Source organism: Lissotriton helveticus, chromosome 2_2, assembly GCF_964261635.1.
Source record: "Lissotriton helveticus chromosome 2_2, aLisHel1.1, whole genome shotgun sequence".
Taxonomy (NCBI): Eukaryota; Metazoa; Chordata; class Amphibia; order Caudata; family Salamandridae; genus Lissotriton; species Lissotriton helveticus.
The window spans coordinates 488,848,884-488,867,332 of NC_136060.1; the positions used below are offsets into that span (position 1 = coordinate 488,848,884).

General features: G+C 46.8%; 1 protein-coding gene across 3 annotated transcripts in view; it reads left to right on the forward strand.

The window, feature by feature from the left end:
- The window catches only part of LOC144821563 (plasma kallikrein-like), a 276,797-nt gene that overhangs the window by 89,549 nt on the left and 168,799 nt on the right, over positions 1-18,449 (forward strand). For all 3 annotated transcript variants that reach the window (XM_078678747.1, XM_078678749.1, XM_078678748.1), the window contains one exon: positions 6,196-6,364. In XM_078678747.1, coding sequence (XP_078534873.1) covers positions 6,196-6,364 — 169 coding nt within the window. The remainder of the gene's footprint in view (positions 1-6,195; positions 6,365-18,449) is intronic.

The following is an 18,449-nucleotide window of genomic DNA, read 5'->3' on the forward strand; positions in this document are numbered from 1 at the left end:
GTGCACTGACTATATGCCACATAGAGGTGGTGTTTACTCAGAGAGAGGCTGTCTGCCCCAATGAAAGACAGAGCTGTGGTTTCAGCCTGAGGCCCTGTCATTAATCTATGCCTGTCTGTCCTGGCATTCAGGCACCCCCCACACACTTCTGGAGCCCAATGTGCCTGTTTGTTCAAGGAGCCGAGTCTGAATAGTTCAGGCATCTCTGTGGCAAGTGAGCTAAAATTTGGATTACTTTGGATGTAGTTTTGGCATATGGGCCAGGAGAAAAGATGTAAATCCCACCAGTCTGCCTTCCTCGATAGGAGGTGAACCCTAATATAATTGTCCCCCTAAGGGGCCAAAAGACTATCTGGTATCCAAGGCTGGGTCCTACAGCCCATGTCCTGGATGGACATGCCCCGAACCCCATTCTGTTTCAAACTTGTTTCTGATGGTCTGGTGGAATGGACCGATGTGGTGTAAATTTCCCTGTATGCCCAACTTTGTAGACAGAAAGTCCACTAGAATACCAGGGACAAAAGTGAGAAAAGAAATGGGTTTGGGGGTACTTGACTTACATGACATCAGGCCTCGTCCCCAAGAAGAAGACAGTATTTCTGCCGACAGGGGAAGGCAAAATGTGGTGGGGTTACACCCTCCCTGATCAAATCTGCACCCAAAGTAATCACAGTTTCCTCTCTCTTTCCATGTGGGATGTCCTCAACATTTTAACCCAGGGTTGTCCAGCTCCAAAAGAACCTAGCAAAACCTTTGACCAAGGGGAATTTCAAGTTGGTGTGGTTTGCATGTATCTTCACTGAGATACACAAAAAGGTGATGGGTTGAATGCTTGAATGAATATCAGCCATTGGTAATTACTCTGGGTCACCAGACCACTCACGCAGGAGCAGCCATATTCAACTCAGTCTTGATCCTAATCCAATAGGAATGGTCCAGCCTGTCTGCCAGGGTAGGCCACCTCTGAAAGGGAGCCCAAACAATCCAAGAGTACTTCTGGCCTATTTGAGCATCTTCAATCCAGTTTAACTAGAGTCCTGTGGCACGTTGGATACAGAGCCCATTGTGGGCATATTCATCACACATGGGGCGTCACACTGAGGTACACAAAAAAGTGATGGGCGGAATATTTGAATATATTTCATCAACTGGCAAATTCCCTGGATTGCATCTCAGGAATAGACAGGCTCCGCACCTTCAGCAAGATCAACCTAATCTCAACGAGGACATCAACAACTGGATTAAGAACTGTGCAGACTCCCTTTCAAACATCAAACCAAACAAGTCAAGAAGATTTAACAATCAGATCAGGTGGTACTAAGAGGGACTTTGAGACACAAAATGGCACTGCAAAAAACTAGAAATAAAATATAAAGCCAGTCAGAAAACCACTGATAGAGCCACCTAAAAGGCTGCACTCAGGCACTACAACTAGCAACAGAGATACGCTCAGAAAAGAGCATTAGCTAAACAACAGCTGAGAGGAGATCTTCTCGATTGTCAAGGATTTCACCACACCCTCAGACTCTGTCAACATCACCCTCTCCCAAGAACTCTGCGACGACCTATTGAACTTCTTCCACAACAAAATCATAAATATCTACAGCAAATTCACACACTAAACTGACCATAGCATCCTCATCGCCAGTGTCCCGTTCACCAACCAAGATGACCATCTGGCTAATGGAAAGCTCTCACTAGAGATGACACAGTAGCAATCATGCGAGCCATCCACTCAGAAGCCCCAAAGAATCCTTGACTCCACCACATCTATACTTTTGGAACACCGATCAGCAGTGCCTTCACCCGCAGCTTCAACACCTCTTTCACGTCGACCTCTTTCCTGGACAACTGGAAACATGCAGAGGCCAACACACTCCTCAAGAAACCATCAGCCCCCCACAAATCAATTGAGCAACCTATCTTCCTGCTCCACTACCCACCAAAGTGATTGAGAAGGCCATCAACAAGCAACCAACAGTCCACCCCGAGCTACACCACCTGCTGGTCAACACCCAGTCAGGAATCAGAATGAACCACACCACCGAAACAGCACTATTCTCAGCCACCAATGACATCAGGACCAACCTGGACCTAGGAGAAACAGTGGTCCTCATCATGCTTGACCTATATGCAGCCTTCAACACAGTCTCCCATAACACACATCAGAAGACTCCACGGGATTGGCATCCAAGGACACACACTCAACTGGTTTGATTCCTTACTCATGGGAAGATCACAAAGAGTCAGACTTCCACCCTTCACATCAGAGACTAAGAAACTGATCTGCAGATCCTCCCCGGCATCATCCCTCAGCCACACCCTGTTCAACGTCTACATGACACCGTTCGCCAACATCATCCTATCTCAAGGCATCACCATTATCTCCTACACTGATGACACCCAATTCATCCTCTTGCGGACGAACAAGAAAACCACCGCCAGAACCGACTTCACCAACTGCTTGATCATGGTAGCACTTTGGATGACAACTAACTGCTTGAATCCCAACTCTGACAAGACAGAAGTACTGGTTTTGGAAACATAAACCTCTCAAGGAGGACACCTGGCAGCTGTTGGAGCTAGGATGAACACCAACACCCACCAACCATGCAAGAAATCTGGGGATCATCCTAGACAACAAGCTCAAAATGATGGCACAAGTTAATTTAGTGAGCACTTCCTGCTTCCACGTCCTATGCATAATAAGAAATATCTTCAATTCTCTGCTTCAGAACACCAGACTTTCTGACATGCAATCAATGATCACACACAGGCTTGACCACTATAACACACTATGTGCAGGAATCTGCTAGCAACTCCTACGTAGACTTCGGACCATCCAAAATGCCAAAGCAGGACTCATACTCGACCTCCCACATGGCACTCATTTTGTACGACACCTCAGGGAGCTCCACTGACTACCCATTCATAAGCACAGCCAATTCAAGCTCCTCACGTACACATACAAAGACTTACACAATACTGGACCAGACTCAATGAACAGCCACATACACCTTCAACAGTTTGCAAGACACCTACGCACAGCCTCACTCTCGATTGCACACACACCCTTCCTTCACACAAGTAGAGCATGAGGTTGCTTGTTCTCCTACATCACACCCAAAACATGGAAAGACCTGCCACAGCACATCAGAGCCTCCCCTTTAATTCTGGAGTTCTGCATGACGCTGATATCCTGGCTCTTCAAATAACTCCTCGGGCACCCAACGCCACACACCTGCTCTAGCGCCTGGATACCCTCACGGGTGAGAGGTGCACTATTAAAAATACAACATAACATGACAGAATGAAAGTTCCCAGAGGACGACATTACGGAAGAAGGATCATCTGTCCTACAGCAACTTCATGGGGGAAATAGCCACCCCTAAATGGTCCCCTGCTGAACTATTTAAATTGCTGTTAAGGACAATCATACCTTCCTTAAGATGATGCTGGATGAGGCACTGGAGAAGGGAGTTGCTCTGACATTTAACAGCTATCTAGACAGACACGGCTAGTCAATGGACACATATTTATGGATAATCTCTACTCAGCAGCCCAGGTTGTGATGGTTCTGTGCACAATTCAATACCCTACAGTCTCTCAAAGTCCTTGAGCCTTTTATATTTGCGGAGGGTGTAGAGACGTTGTTTTCAAACTGATAACTCAGATCCTTCCCTGTCTCGTGCCAAGGTCATCTCGGAGGAGGATGGTACTTCGTCGCTGCCATACACTCCTTTCTTATATCCCACCACTACACTCAAGACATGGACACAGGTATAAGATTTTTCATCATTATCAGTGCTGCCTTGAACCTACGTACGATATCCCTCTATTCCCCGTAGATCCTGCTGACAAATCCATGCCCTACCTATCATCCACTTGCATCAAGATATCTACTTACCAGCCCCATGAAAGATTACAATTACATGCAAAGGCAGGACTATCCCTCTTAGGACCTCCCTGCTTCACTCCATGCCCAGTTGCCAAGTGCTGCCACTACTTGTTTACCAAAGACATGTGGAGTGCTTCTTCTGATCATATGCACAAAATCAAATCTTTTCGTCCCACATGGGCCATTCTATGAACCACATGACATACCAGCCAAGCATAGTCAAGAGTAGGCTTTTACACATCCAGAGGAAGTTCTTCAGGTCCTACCAAGGGTGTGTGTCCTCTTACATCCCTTCTGAAGTGTGGAACGACCTCCCATTGCAGATCAGAGCCTCCTCCTCTCTTCTTGAATTCCACAAGAAGCTGAAGACCTGGCTTTGCAATTAACCAATCTACCTTAGGCTGGGTTTGGCACACACATCCTCATGGGTGAGCTTGACTAAGGGATTCCATCAAATACTGCCATCTCGCTACACTTGAACATAATTTATGGGGGAAAAAAGGTTTTGCTATAAAATATTCTCCTCTCTTCTCTTGGTCATCTGTCTGACTCCTTCCCTGTCACACTGCATGCCCAGGGTACAGGCCAGATACTTTTACCCTTGTTTATGGGAGTTTGGCATAGGGCAGCGCAGCAAGGCACCTTGCAGCACTGACCTAAGCCAAAGTGAAAGGCCAGGAATGCATTGTACTAAAGCAAAATGGTGCATTCCTGTCCTTTCTGACTGCACTGGTGCCTTTAAGCGTACTTTGGTGTGCGGGTGCCTGTTTTGTTGGCAGGATTGTTTTTGTGCAGAAAGGGGCACCTTCCTGAACAAAAACAATCCTAGGAGGCCTTTTTCTCTTTCTATATGTGCTGCAGCACACATGGAAAGAGGAAACAATGAGGTGATAAAAAGATATTTCTCCTTGTTACACCTCACCTCAGGAGACATACGGATTTGGTTCTTCCTCAGGGTTTACATCACTTTGTAAATCTGGGGCAGGGTCAAGTTCCATGGGTGTTGCGGGAAAACCCACTGCAATGCCCATGGAATGCCTCCCGGGCCTAGAGTAAGTGATTTTCCTTGCGTCACATTTACTCATGATTTATGAGGCCACTTAAAGTCACGCAGGGAGGTTTTGCGTGGGTTCATAAATGGAAATGAGATTTACATGGTGTAAAAGTGAAGCAGGGCTCTCATGAATAAGCCCCCTAAGATTAAAACAAAAGGGTCCAGTTAGTCAGAGCTGTACTGCCTTTAACCTCTGTGTGCTGTTACTATGGTTTAAAGAGATGTAAGATGCTCCTCGCTGTTTAACCCCTTCCGCGCTCATGACGAGCTCAGCTCATCATGAGTTACGACGCTCGTACGCTCATGACGAGCTGAGCTCGTCATGTAACGCGGCTTTTGAAAAACGCAGCGCGCATGCGGGTAAAGCTGTTTGCTCCACTTCCATTGTATTTCTAATTAGCGGCCAGTGCTATCTACCCTACTCCTTGCCAGAGAAGTGGATCTACACCTGGGAATTGTCTGGGATTGTTAAGGAAACCTGTTCTGAAAGAGCTTCTCCACCAACTTGTTTGCTCCATTTTTTCTAAATAAATAGAATTGATCCTGGTGAATGCCTGTCATGTTGGGAAAATGTGGAAATAGATCAGGGCTTGCCCGTTGGGGAGTGACCCCCTCCCCTTATCCCTTCTATTGGAACCCCGGTACCTCTACTCATGCCCTAGTACTCCTATCACTTCCTAAAAGATAGTAACTTTACTGCCAAGTACCTCCACGTTATTTCTGCTATACCTATATATACCCCGGGGCCTGTCTCGTGATTTCTTTTACCATTGACCTCTACCACTTCCTTTACCCTATTACCGCTAACCCCCATCTATACCCTATTATACTACTAGTTTTATCTATACCCTTATATCTCTCAACCTCAGCTCTCTCAATTACTCCTGCCACTTGTTCTTGGAAGGTGTTGCTTTGTCTGATGTTTTATTTTATTTTCTCAAATCGCTTGAGGAAAGGGGTTTTCCTAATATTAGCAATTCATAAAAGGGCGTCTCTCCAGTCTGTGGTCATCTGATTGCTGTCCTCCATTTAGTTTTTTCTCCAGAATGAGGCATTGGCCAGTGTGTGTGGCATTGCTACCCTGATATCTCTGACCACTGCTTCACATAGTCTACTCTTGTCACAACAAACCCTTCCTTGCCCCATGAAACTTCACAATGGCCCAATCCAGACAAAGTAGCTGTGTCTGAAGAGTGAACTTCTTTGTATAATGCTAACTCTCAATTCTTTTATTTCTATTCAGGTTCCAAAGGCTGTTCTGATCTCATCATTCCTGGTGTGAATTTTCCTGGCAATGATATTGAAATGGTCCTCGCCGTTGATGCCACGTTCTGCCAGCTCCTCTGCACTTACCATCCTCGCTGTCGGTTCTTCACATATTTTCCCAGGGAGAGGACCTCCGCCAGTATGAGGTATGGGAGCCCTTTCACCTCACCCATCACCTGGTGCAATCTTTTAAAGGAAGTATCAACCATGTCCCCATAGCACAGGCTGAGGTCTTTGATGCAGCCTAGCAGGTGTTTTCTTCAAGGTCACCTATGGTCCTCAATCTTTCACATATGCCAGTCACTTCTATCCAAGGAAAGGTAGGTTTCAGAGGCCCAGGTGAGTGCACCAGGGGTTAGGCGGGGAGGGAACTACATCACGGTGCAGATTGAGAGTCAGCTCTGGTGGCTCAGTGGACTAATGCATTCACTGTAGGAGCCTGTGTTCGACCTCATGGTCACAGGTTCAAATACCGGCTGGTCCACTCAGCCGTTAATCCTTCTAAGGTCGATAAAATGGGTACCATTTAATTGGGTAACAATAAGCATCTGCTAATCAGCGCCAAGATACCCTTCTGAGTGAACGTGCGCTTCACAAATACGCATTGTGTTATGTTAGCCTTTCCGCCCACCTACAAATCAGGCCCAGAGTGTACAGCATGGCTTAATTTGGAAAGAGAAGTGATATGTGACCAGAAATCTTCTAAGGAGACGACCACCCACTTTAGCCTCTGCCACTACAGGTACTTGATGTAATTCCATAGCAACCTGCAGACATTGGTCCTGGAGCAGTATTGTAGTCATTGCTGACTGTAGAGCGTGCCCTTGAATGTTTACAGAACAAGAGTGCAGCAATAAAGCACAAACTATCATAGTGCATTGTGAAACAAAGGGTGAGCCCGCAGTTACTCTCAGTATTAGCTCTGTACTTCTGGATCATAGACCCCCATCACCACCCCCACACTCTAAGAGCATTCTAGTACTTCTGGCCACCTCCCCATATGCTGAAATGTAAACAGAAGAGGCCAGGCCTGAGGATCTACACTTCCTCGATGAATCACAGTTTGGTTTTAGGAAGGGCCACGGCACTGAGACCGCCCTTATTAAAGCTGCGGACGAGATCAGAGCCTCCCGAGACCAAGGAGGAACAGCAATGCTTATTCTGCTGGACCTATCGGCAGCGTTTGACACGGTCAATCATGCCACCCTGATCGACTGTGTCGCAAACATGGGCATTAAACACAAGACCAAAAAGCTACTGGCCTCGTTCCTGGCCAATCGCTCATAGCTAGTGAGCCTTGGCAAATGTAATCCCCTTCCTTCACCCTCCCATGCGGGGTACCACAGGGATCATCCCTAAGTCCGACACTATTTAATATCTATGTGTCGGACCTGGCCAAGATCATCAAACCCACGGGATGGGGCTAACTACCTATGCCGATGACACACAACTGGTGCTAGCAATCAATAATGACGGAGGAGCTATAGCTACTAGCTTTCATATGCTTGACATCAGTTCCTGGATGGCTAAAAATTGCCTGAAACTCAACTCCGATAAAACGGAGGTCATGATCTTTGGCAATTTACAGCCTACCTGGTCCCACACCTGGTGGCCCGCCGCCCTTGGCCCCACACCATCCCCAGTACAGAAAGTAAGGGCGTCATATTTGACGACAAACTCACTTTCGTAGCACAGGCAAATGCGGTCTCCTCCTCTGTCTTCTTCACGCTAAGAATGATAAAAAACTTCTCCCATTCCTCGCTCCCAGTGCAGGAAAAATTCTAATAAGCACTCTTGTAATGTGTAAAGTTGACTACTGTAATGGACTGTTTCTGAATGCACAGAAAAAGGTCATTAATAAACTAGAGCTTATACAAAATGCGGCAGCCAGGATCATAACAGGTACCCCCAAACATAGACCCATTTCCGCAGTGGTGCGCAATCTGCACTGGCTTCCAATTGGCAAGCGCATCAAATTCAAAGCCCTGTGCATAGCATACAAGGCCATGCGAAACACAGGTCCTATTTTTTTAACAAAATCCCTCTGCACTCACGTTCCCGGCAGAAACCTTCGCTCTGCATCGGCCAACCTCATTACGGTCCCTCGCACATGCAAGGTCTCCTGGGGAGACAAAAGATTCACTGTTGCCACGGTAAGATTATGGAATACGCTCCCAGCACAAATGAAATCCTCTCCAACTCTGTTGGCGTTTAGGAAACTCCTAAAAACATGGTTATTCACACAATGAGCAGCAGACTATTCCAATCACCTCCGCCGACCTCAGCGCCGAGACACCCACGGGTATTTGCGCGCTCTACAAATTGCTTAAATAAATAAATAAATACACTAAACTGTGTCCCACACCTGTGCACCAAGCACATCTGGGAGAAAACAAGGCAGTCCCGCCCATATAAACACATACAATACCTAAAACCGTCCTTGTGTGCCTCTGTTGTTGACTCATTCACCATCCATCAGATTTTATCCCAGCAATGTCCATGGTTCTTGAAAACCATCCAGTGTTCGGCTTGGGGTCCATTCAATGTGCCTGTATATTTTTTAATTGCCCAACTGCAGTACCTAATTCTGACACAAGGTGTCCTTTGTTGGCAGACAATACAAAATTTACTTTTAGGCTTTGTTTACCAGGATTGCTGCTTGAGGGACAAATATAAACTCGCCCTTTACTCCACACAGATGAGGCAGCTGCACTTTACAAATCCTGATTGATTGATTGATTGATTGATTGATTGATTCACCCATCAACTCCCTCCAATCAGCTTCACTTAGAATAGGCCCCCTCCCTTCATATCATTAAATTTATTTATTTATTTATTGAATTTATAAAGCGCGACAGCTACTCGTGAGGGTTTCCCGGCGCTAATTGACCAAAAGCAACCTGACACCAAACAGAAAAGAAAACTACTGATTAAAGAGCCAGGTCTTTACTGCTCTTCGAAAGCAAGCATGGCTGTCCTCCATACGAATGGCAGAGGAAGGGAATTCCAAAGTTTGGGTCCTAGATTAGAAAAGGCACTACCACCCATTCTGGACAGTCTAAACTTGGGTACACAGAATAGGTATTGAGAAGAAGAGCGGAGAGAGCGAGAAGGAATATAGGGCTTAACAAGAGACTGAAGGTATAGGGGAGCTACACCCGCCTTAATCTTGCACTACATGCACTATTTCCTACCGTGGATTTGCATATGGTATCCTAAAGAATTCTGAATGTTGTAGACTTATTTTGCTTCCATTTGCCAAATACACTACCACACTTGAAAACAATGCTTTGTAGGTGAAAAGTTCAGTTCAGACAGTGGGCTACTTTTGTGTAAGTTTATGTTTGTTTTGGACTACACAAAAGTGTGTGTACGTTTACCTTTGTGAATCATTTACAGAGTCCATAAAGACATGGAGTGAGGTGGTCACTTTTGCTTCACATCCAATTTGCTATCCATCTCATGAGCTTTTCCTCCCATCGGGTATCTTACTGATCACCAATCGATTCCATCAGTTATCCCTCTCAACAGCTATCCCTCCAAATAGCTCATCACCCCATCATCAGTCCTCCAATCAGCTATGTATCTAAACAGCTTTCATTCCTGTCAGTTATCACTTCCATCACATATCACTCTAGGCAGCTATCATTCAAGTCACAGGCCTCAAACAATCCACTCACAACAGTGTGTGAGATTTTATCAAGTTGAGCTATTTTTAGCACTTATTTGTCCCTGCTGGTGAGTTAACTTAAGCTGGAAGGAACAGTGTTCTGTTAATTCAAAAAGTGAATGAGCAATAAAGGCCTTTAAATCTTGTTTTTTTGTCTTGACACATTTGCTGTCTGTTCAAGGACAAAGGTCAGATGTCAGTGTTGCTTATCTGTTCCTGGAAAATGGTGTTACATTTTCTTTCTTTTATTATAGTTAGTGCTTTTTGTCATGTGAGTTATCTGACAAGAATTGTGAAAGAAAAGGCTGTAAAATGTCAGTGTTTTTCTAACACAACATTTGAACAGGTTATAAATGAATACTACAGGTATTTCAAAATATATCCGGAATTATGAAATAACTTTTTTTGCAATTCTGAAGTCTGATGCAAGCAAATATTTACATATGAGCAAAACAAATCACAACACTTTGCATGGTGATATGCAAATTACAAATATTTGTAGAAACGCGATTTCCAAACATTTTACTCTATAAAGTTTTAAAACAACATGCCAGTGGGAGTTTTCTGTACAGCAGATATGCTGAACTCGTGTATTTGAAGGTGTCTCATATGTTGTTGTTGTATGACTTAATTCGATATAAAACTATCATAAAAGTGTACACATTCAGTTCATCCTTTTAAAAACATCCAATATTGTAAGAAAGAATAATATCGCTTTGTCATACAAACAATACAAAATAGGGTGCAACTTGGTTAAAACAGGTTGTACAAAATATAGAAAATTCCTTAAAAACTATAGAAGTTTAAAACATTTCATATACAATAAGAGCCGCAACAAAAGAGGGGCACCTCGCTAAAGTTCCTTGGTCTGCGCTTTGTTCACACAGAGAAGCTTAGTTCTGGTCATCTAGGCACATCCCAGATATTTGGCTGTGCCGCAGATTACACTAGGGATGGAGGTGTCTGTTGTTAAAATGCGCAACACCTCCCTATAATTCTTAGAACCCAGATTGGAACACACGGGTTTCAGCCATTTTCTTCTCGCCTGTTCATACGCCGGGCAGGCGAAAAGAAAGTGGGGAATGGATTCCGTAGGGGAAGCACAGCCGGGGCACCTGCTATCTTTCTCCTTCATCTCTTTGCACCCTATGATGAAATCATTCAGTGGGAGTGTGCCAACCTCAGCATCAAGTAGAGTACCCTATCTCTCGGGGATTCGATGAGATCAAGAAAGGGTTCCAATTTGGAGGTGGGCTTGTGGTCTAGGAACTTCTCAGTCAAAGTGCCATGTTTCACATTTTGTGTGGCTTCTATGGAGACCCACTCCCAGTAGGCCTTCTTGACTACTTGTTTTGGCGGCGGAGTCTGGCTTTCCCAAGCCTTTGCCAATCCAATGTCCCCCACCAGCTGTTTCAATTTAGATACCCAACTTTTCTTGTGGCCTGTGTCTAGTCGGATTAATTCTGTCATAATTCAGAGGCATAATTACACAATTCCGGGGTCCTTCTAAGGCATACCCAGAATAGTAGGGGACGGAACCTTGCTATTTAATTTATTGGATGTTTCCCGTAATCATAACGGAGCTGGACTAGTGGGGTCGATGGAGGGAGTGAGACCAGATCTCTAAAGAACTTGTTCTCCGATCTCACTAAGTCCATGGTGTTCTCAAATCCCTACAGTTCCGCCCCGTATAAGGACGAGGGCAAGGATTTTCCCTCATAGACCTTAATGGCAGGGGCCACAGGTTGGACGCTGATGTCTTGCAATAGCCCCCGACACACGTTTGTGGTTAAGGAGCATTTTTGAGAGATGGGAGTTCCACTTCATCGAGTTGTTGACCCGTACACCTTTGACTAGTTCTAACGGGGAGTCTTTCAACTTGATGGTGTTTTTAAATCGTTTAGATGGTGCCAGTGCCATTAGCTTGGTTTTGGATGTATTAATACACAAGCCTCTGGAATCACAAAATTGGCTAAACCTGTCTAATAGTTTTTGTAAACCCATCGGGCTTTTAGAGATCAAGAGGGTATCGTCTGCAAAGAGCAACGTGGGCGATTTTCCCTTGCCAGGGTTGGTGCATCGGTTGGGTCCTCCCTCAAATGGTCTACCACCCCATTGACAAAGAGGGAGAACAAAGTCGGGGTCAAAACACAACCCTGGCGTACCCCTCCCTCTACCGCTACCCTCTCGGTCAGCTGGCCCTGGCAGCTCCACCTAACTCTGGCATAATTCCCCTCGTGGAGGCATTCGATGAGATCCAAAATCAGAGGGGGAATGCCTAGGTCAGACAGTACCTGCCATAGCTTGGCACGAGGGACCAGGTCGAAGGCTGTTCTTAGATCAAGAAATGCCAAGTAAAGGTTGCCTTTCTCGATTATCACGGATTTCCAGTAAATCGTGAAAAATCTAAAGACCTGGTCCATCGTGCCAATCCCCTGTCTAAACCCTGCCTGGAAGTGTGACAAGACATCATCCTCATCTATCCATTACCTCAATCTCATAAGGAGGACCCTGCCAACCACTTTCTGCACTACATCGATTAAACTAATCGGTCAAGTCAAGTCAAGTCAAGTTAAAAATTTGTATAGCGCACTACTCACCCAGAGGGTCTCAAGGCGCTTGAGGGAGGGGGGTACGTTACTTATCAAATATCCAAGTTTTTAGTTGTTTTCTGAAGGAGAGGTGGTTCTGCGTGAGGCGGAGGTGGGTTGAGAGGGAGTTCCACGTTTTGGCCGCTAAGTAGGAAAAGGATCTTCCTCCCATGGTGGATCTTTGGATGCGTGGAATTGCGGCGAGGGCTTGATTGGACGATCATAGTTGGCGGGTGGGGGCGTAAAAGGTCAGGCGTGTGTTGAGGTATTTGGGTCCAAGGTCGTAGAGGGCTTTGTGTGCGTGGGTGAGGAGACGGAACGTTATTCTCTTGTTGATGGGGAGCCAGTGGAGGTCTCTCAGGTGACCGGATATGTGGGCTTGGCGGGGGATGTCTAGGATGAGTCTGGCTGAGGCGTTCTGAATGCGTTGGAGTTTTTTCTGTAATTTGGCTGTGGTTCCGGCGTAAAGGGTGTTTCCGTAGTCTCGTCGGCTTGTGACCAGTGCTTGGGTGACTGTTTTTCTTGTTTCGGTGGGGATCCAGCGGAAGATTTTTTTGAGCATACGTAGGATGTTGAAGCATGATGATGAGATGGCGTTGACTTGTCTGGTCATCAAGAGGCAGGAGTCTAGGATGAAGCCCAGGTTACGTGCGTGTTCCGTTGGTTTGGGTGGTTTGCCCAGGGCCGGTGGCCACCATGAGTCATCCCAGGCGGAGGGGGATGATCCTAAGATGAGGACTTCCGTTTTGTCGGAGTTCAGTTTTAGACGGCTGTTCTTCATCCACTCGGCTACTTCTTTCATCCCTTCGTGTAGGTTGGTTTTGGCGGTGTTTGTGTCTTTGGTGAGGGAGAGGATCAGCTGGGTGTCGTCTGCGTAGGAGATGATGTTGAGGTTGTGTTGGCGCGTGATGGATGCGAGGGACTCATGTATACGTTGAAGAGAGTGGGGCTGAGTGAAGATCCTTGTGGTACGCCGCAGATGACTTTAGTGGCCTCCGATCTGAAAGGGGGAAGGCGGACTCTCTGGGTTCTTCTGGCGAGGAACGAGATGATCCAGTCCAATGCTTTTCCTTGTATTCCGATGTTGCTGAGGCGTTGTATAAGGGTGTTATGACAGACTGTGTCGAAGGCAGCGGAGAGGTCCAGTAGGATGAGGGCAGCTGTTTCTCCGTAGTGTTAGAATGTCGTCTGTTGCTGCGATGAGGGCGGTCTCGGTGCTGTGTTTGGCTCGGAAGCCGGACTGTGATGGGTCGAGGGAGCCGTTAGATTCGAGGAAGGCGGCGAGCTGACTGTTTACGGTTTTCTCAATGACTTTGGCAGGGAATGGGAGGAGCGAAATGGGGCGGTAGTTCTTGAGATCGGTGGGGTCAGCTGTGGGTTTCTTCAGGAGGGCGCTGAGCTCGGCATGTTTCCAGCTTTCCGGGAAGGTGGCGGTGTTGAGGGAGCAGTTGATGACATCTCGGAGATGGGCGGCGATGATGGAGTCTGCTTTGTTGAAGATGTGGTGGGGACATGGGTCGGTTGGCGATCCGGAGTGGATGGAGTTCATCAAGCGGATGGTGTCTTCAGTGGTGATTGGGTTCCAGGCGCAAAGGTTGTTGGAGGGGGGTTTTGGTTCGGAGGTAAGTGGGGCGGACTGGTCACCAAAGCTGTTACGTATGTCAGCGATTTTGTTGTGGAAGAACGAGGCTAGGGAGTCGCAGAGGTCTTGAGAGGGAGTGATGTCGTTGGTGCCGGCGGTGGGGTTGGTAAACTCTTTGACGATGTTGAATGGTTCCTTGCTGTTGTGGGCGTTGTTGTCGAGTCGATCCTTAAATGCTGATTTCTTGGTGGATTGGATCAGCTGGTGGTGTTTGCGGGTCGCGTTCTTGAAGGTGGTCATGTTGTCAGTGGTTGGGTTTTTTCGCCAGGCTTTCTCGAGGGTGCGGCAGATCTTCTTGGATTTCTTAAGGTCTTCATTGAACCAGGGGGCTTTTTTGCTACCTGGCTTGTTTTGATGGTTTTTCAAGGGTGCTAATTCGTCAGCGCTGTGGATGATCCATTGTGTGAGGTTGATGGCTGCTTGATTTGGGTCTAATGATTTGGCAGGAGGGTTTTGGTAAAGCGATGTGAGGAGCTGGTCGGTGGTAATTTTGTTCCAGTTTCTGCGGGGGATTGGTTGTGGGTGGTGGTGGGTCGTGGTCTTTTTGTAGTTGAAGTGAATGCAGCTGTGGTCCGTCCAATGGAGACCCGTGGCGTGATTGAAGGAGATGTGCTTGCTGGAGGAGAAGATTGGGTTGAGCGTGTTTCCGGCGTAGTGGGTGGGGGTGTTTACCAGTTGTTTGAGTCCGAGATTGGCGAGGTTGTCCAGAAGGGTGGTGGTGTTGTTGTCGTTGTTCTTTTCCAGGTGGAAGTTGAAGTCTCCTAGTAGAATGTATTCCTCGGAGGGGAGGGCGTGTGGGCTGATGAAGTCTGTGATGTCTTCTCTGAATTGTGTGCGGGGTCCAGGGGGTCTGTAAATGAGGGGGCCTCTGAGTGTGGTGTTAGGGTCGGTGTGGATCTGGAAGTGAAGGTGTTCGGCGGCTGCGAGGTTATAGTCGGAACTGGTCGTGATGCGGATGGTGTTCTTATGAACGATGGCGATGCCTCCTCTGTAGTTGGCAGGATCCTCCCTATCCCCCTTCCTGTAAATAGTCACTACCTCAGCGCCTTTCCAGGCATCTGGAACAGGGTGACCCCTCGCAATAGGATTCAAAACCCGGAGGATAAAGAGGGCCCAAAGATTTGGGTCGTGACGTATTAAATCGCCTGGAAGGCCGTCAGGACCCGCCGCCTTGCCTGGCGCAATGCTTTCAATGGCCGATAGTACTCCTTGAGCCCAAATGTTTCCCCTGGATCAGGGATATCAAAGGTAACAAACCGAGTCCCCTGCTCAGCGGGTGTGTTCCCTACCACTCCCGAATACAAGCCATGGAAATGGTCAAACCATTGGCGACCTGTTACGTGGTTAGGAATCGGCTCTGCTCCCTCCCTCGTGCTAATGTTGAATAGCTCCCAGAATGTGGTAGAATCCTTCAACTGAGCAGCAGATTTAAGCTCCTTCCAGTGCGTTTCTTCCCACAGGCGTTTTGCTTGATCTAATGTCCTATAGTAGATCTTCCTCGCTAGGGTTATTTTAGTGTGGTCCTTTGCTCTAAGCGCTAGTGACAGGTCCTGTCTCCTTTCCCTGCATAGAGCAGAGTACCACAAATTAGTTGCTTGTGGAGAGTGGGCTTTACGGCCCCCATTGTCTTTTATGCGGAAGAACTCCCCTATCTTTCCAGTGGCCTCCTAATATATCCTGGTGAACTTAGAATCCTGTATAGCCATTGGGGTGGAGCTGGGTAATAAATCGAGCTCCAGGATCCTCTGCTCCAAGAGTTCCCTGAAATTTTCCAATTTCTGGCCCTGCTTAGCAACCATATGCCACCTAAGTCGGCGGTTGCAATTAGATGGCTGTACGTCCCTTGTCGACAGCAGCGCGGTTCTGCCCATCGCGATAGATGTAGTATCTGTTGCTCGTGTAAGTTGCATAGACAGAGGATTGTGGTCACTATCGAGGCATGGAATGACCTCCATATTGATAAGATCAGCCCATAAACCCAGGTCTATCAATATATAATCAATACGGGAGGTGTCTCATATGTGATAAAGAAAGAATTGGCGGCTGAGGGAATTAAAATAAGTGCCCAGGATCACGTAATTTGAAACCAGTTTATATGTAAAGACCATTATAATTAAGTTTAGTGATTTTAAGTCATTAGACGTGCAGGTTTAGTAACACTTTTATGTTTTTACGGAAGCCTGAGTCAGCTATCCCCCAGTCAGCTACCCCCTCAGTCAGCTATCCATTCCATCAGATATCACTATAGCCAGCTATCCCTCCAGTCAGCTGTCTCCCAGTCATCTAACCCCAAGTCAGCTATCCATCACCAGTAAATAGCACTCTAGTCAGCTATTCCTACAGTCAGATACCCCTTCCTTCAGCTGTCAGTCCCATCACATGTCCCTCCAGTCAGCTACCCCCCAGTCAGCTATCTATTATATCAGCTATCCCTCCAGTCAGCCATCCCTCTCATCAGCTATCTCACTGATCAGCAATCAATTCCCTCAGTTATCCCCCCAGCAGCTATCCCTCTAAATAGCTCATCGTCCCATCAGCAGTCGCCCAATCAGCTATGTATCTAAGCAGCTTTCATTCCCGTCAGCTATCTGTTCCATCAGATATCCTTCCCATTAGCTTCCTATAGAGATCACTCCCATCACATGTGCTGCCAATCAGCCACTCCCCAGTCATCTAGCCATTGCATCAGCTATCCCTCCAATCAAATATCCCTCCAGTGACATACCATTCCTTAAGCTGTCACTCCATCACATGTCCCTCCAGTCAACTACCCCAGCTAGCTATCCATTACACCAACTATCCATCCCATCAGCTACTCCTCCCATCAACTATCACTCCCATCAGCCATCCTTTCCAGCAGATGTAATGTAATGTAATGTAATGTAGTATACTTGTAAAGCGCACAGCTGCCCCAGCAACGGGGCGTCCCGGCGCTGTATAACTCTGGGGAACCCGTCCTGGCTTTCCCTGTGGGATGGTCCCTTGCTGGGAGTCCCCAAGGTGGGGCCAGGCATCCCCGGAATTGGTGGGGCCGTTGTGGAGATTAGGCAAGCTAATGCCCAGAGTTGCCGAGTGGAACCCCTGATTAGAGTAAGCACCGAAGCGAGAATTATCGAGTCCTCTGACCAAGGTCCACGACCCTGCCGTGTCGGGAATTGAACCCTGGTCCCGGGCTGACTTCTGCTCTCAGGCCTGCCGCCTCTAACCAGTGAGCCACACTACTCCATTATTCAGCCACACTACTAACCCCATCAGCTATCCTTTCCATCAGCAATCCTTCCCATCAGCTATCCCTCTAATGAGCTATCCCTCCCATCAGATATCCTTTCCATCAGCTATTCCCTCCTACCACCTAATTTTCTCATCAGCTATTGCTTTTAATCATGTAGTGCACAGGTGTGAGCCATTGTACTCTAGATACCCACCCAATTTTGATTTTTAACCATACCTAGTGTTCCATAGAATAAAAGTATGATCCAAGGTTCACTACAGTATTTTTAAGTTTACATCTGGATCCCAATACTGTTGGTGTTGTCCAGTAAGATTTATGTAAGAGCTCCCTCCTGTCTAGTCAGTCTTCGAGGAGTTCGGGTCCGCCCTGGTAGCACTGTCCTACCGGGTTGGGCAGAGGATTCCTATGATGAAGCATGACACTAAGAAGTGTGTGAGGTTCCTCTTACACTAAGGAGTACTTTTTAAAGATAATAACCTAAGTTGAAGCTTTTGGTGTTCTATATATGTGTAGGAGCCAAAAACCTTGGTACCTTGAAAACACAGCTTATAATTTCATCACAGGTGACACCGTACAAATATTGTGTGTTATGTGTAATGAATGAAGGAACGTAAGTCTTTATCAGCCATTCCTTCTATCAGTTGTCCATCCATGAGCTATCCCTTCTATCAGCCATTCACCCATCAGCCCTGTATTCCAGCTGTTTCCCTCCAATCAGCTATCCCTCCCATCATCTATCCCTCCCATTTGCTATCCCTCCCTTCAGGTATCCTTCCCATCATTTATCCCTCTCATCACCTATATCTCCCATCAGATATCCCTTCCTTCTCTTCAGTTATCCTTCCCATCAGCTATTTCTTTTATTAGCCATCTCTTCTATCAGCTGTCAATCCATGAGCCATCCCTTCTATCAGCGATCCACTCATCAGCCCTGTATTCCAGTTGTTTCCCTCCGATCAGCTATCTTTCCCATCATCTAGCCCTCCCTTCAGCTACATATCCCATCAGCTATCCCTCCCTTCAGTTATCCTCCCTGTTAGAATTGGGGGTCTCTAGTTGGCAGATAGGTACCTTTGACCAAATAGGGACCCTTGCT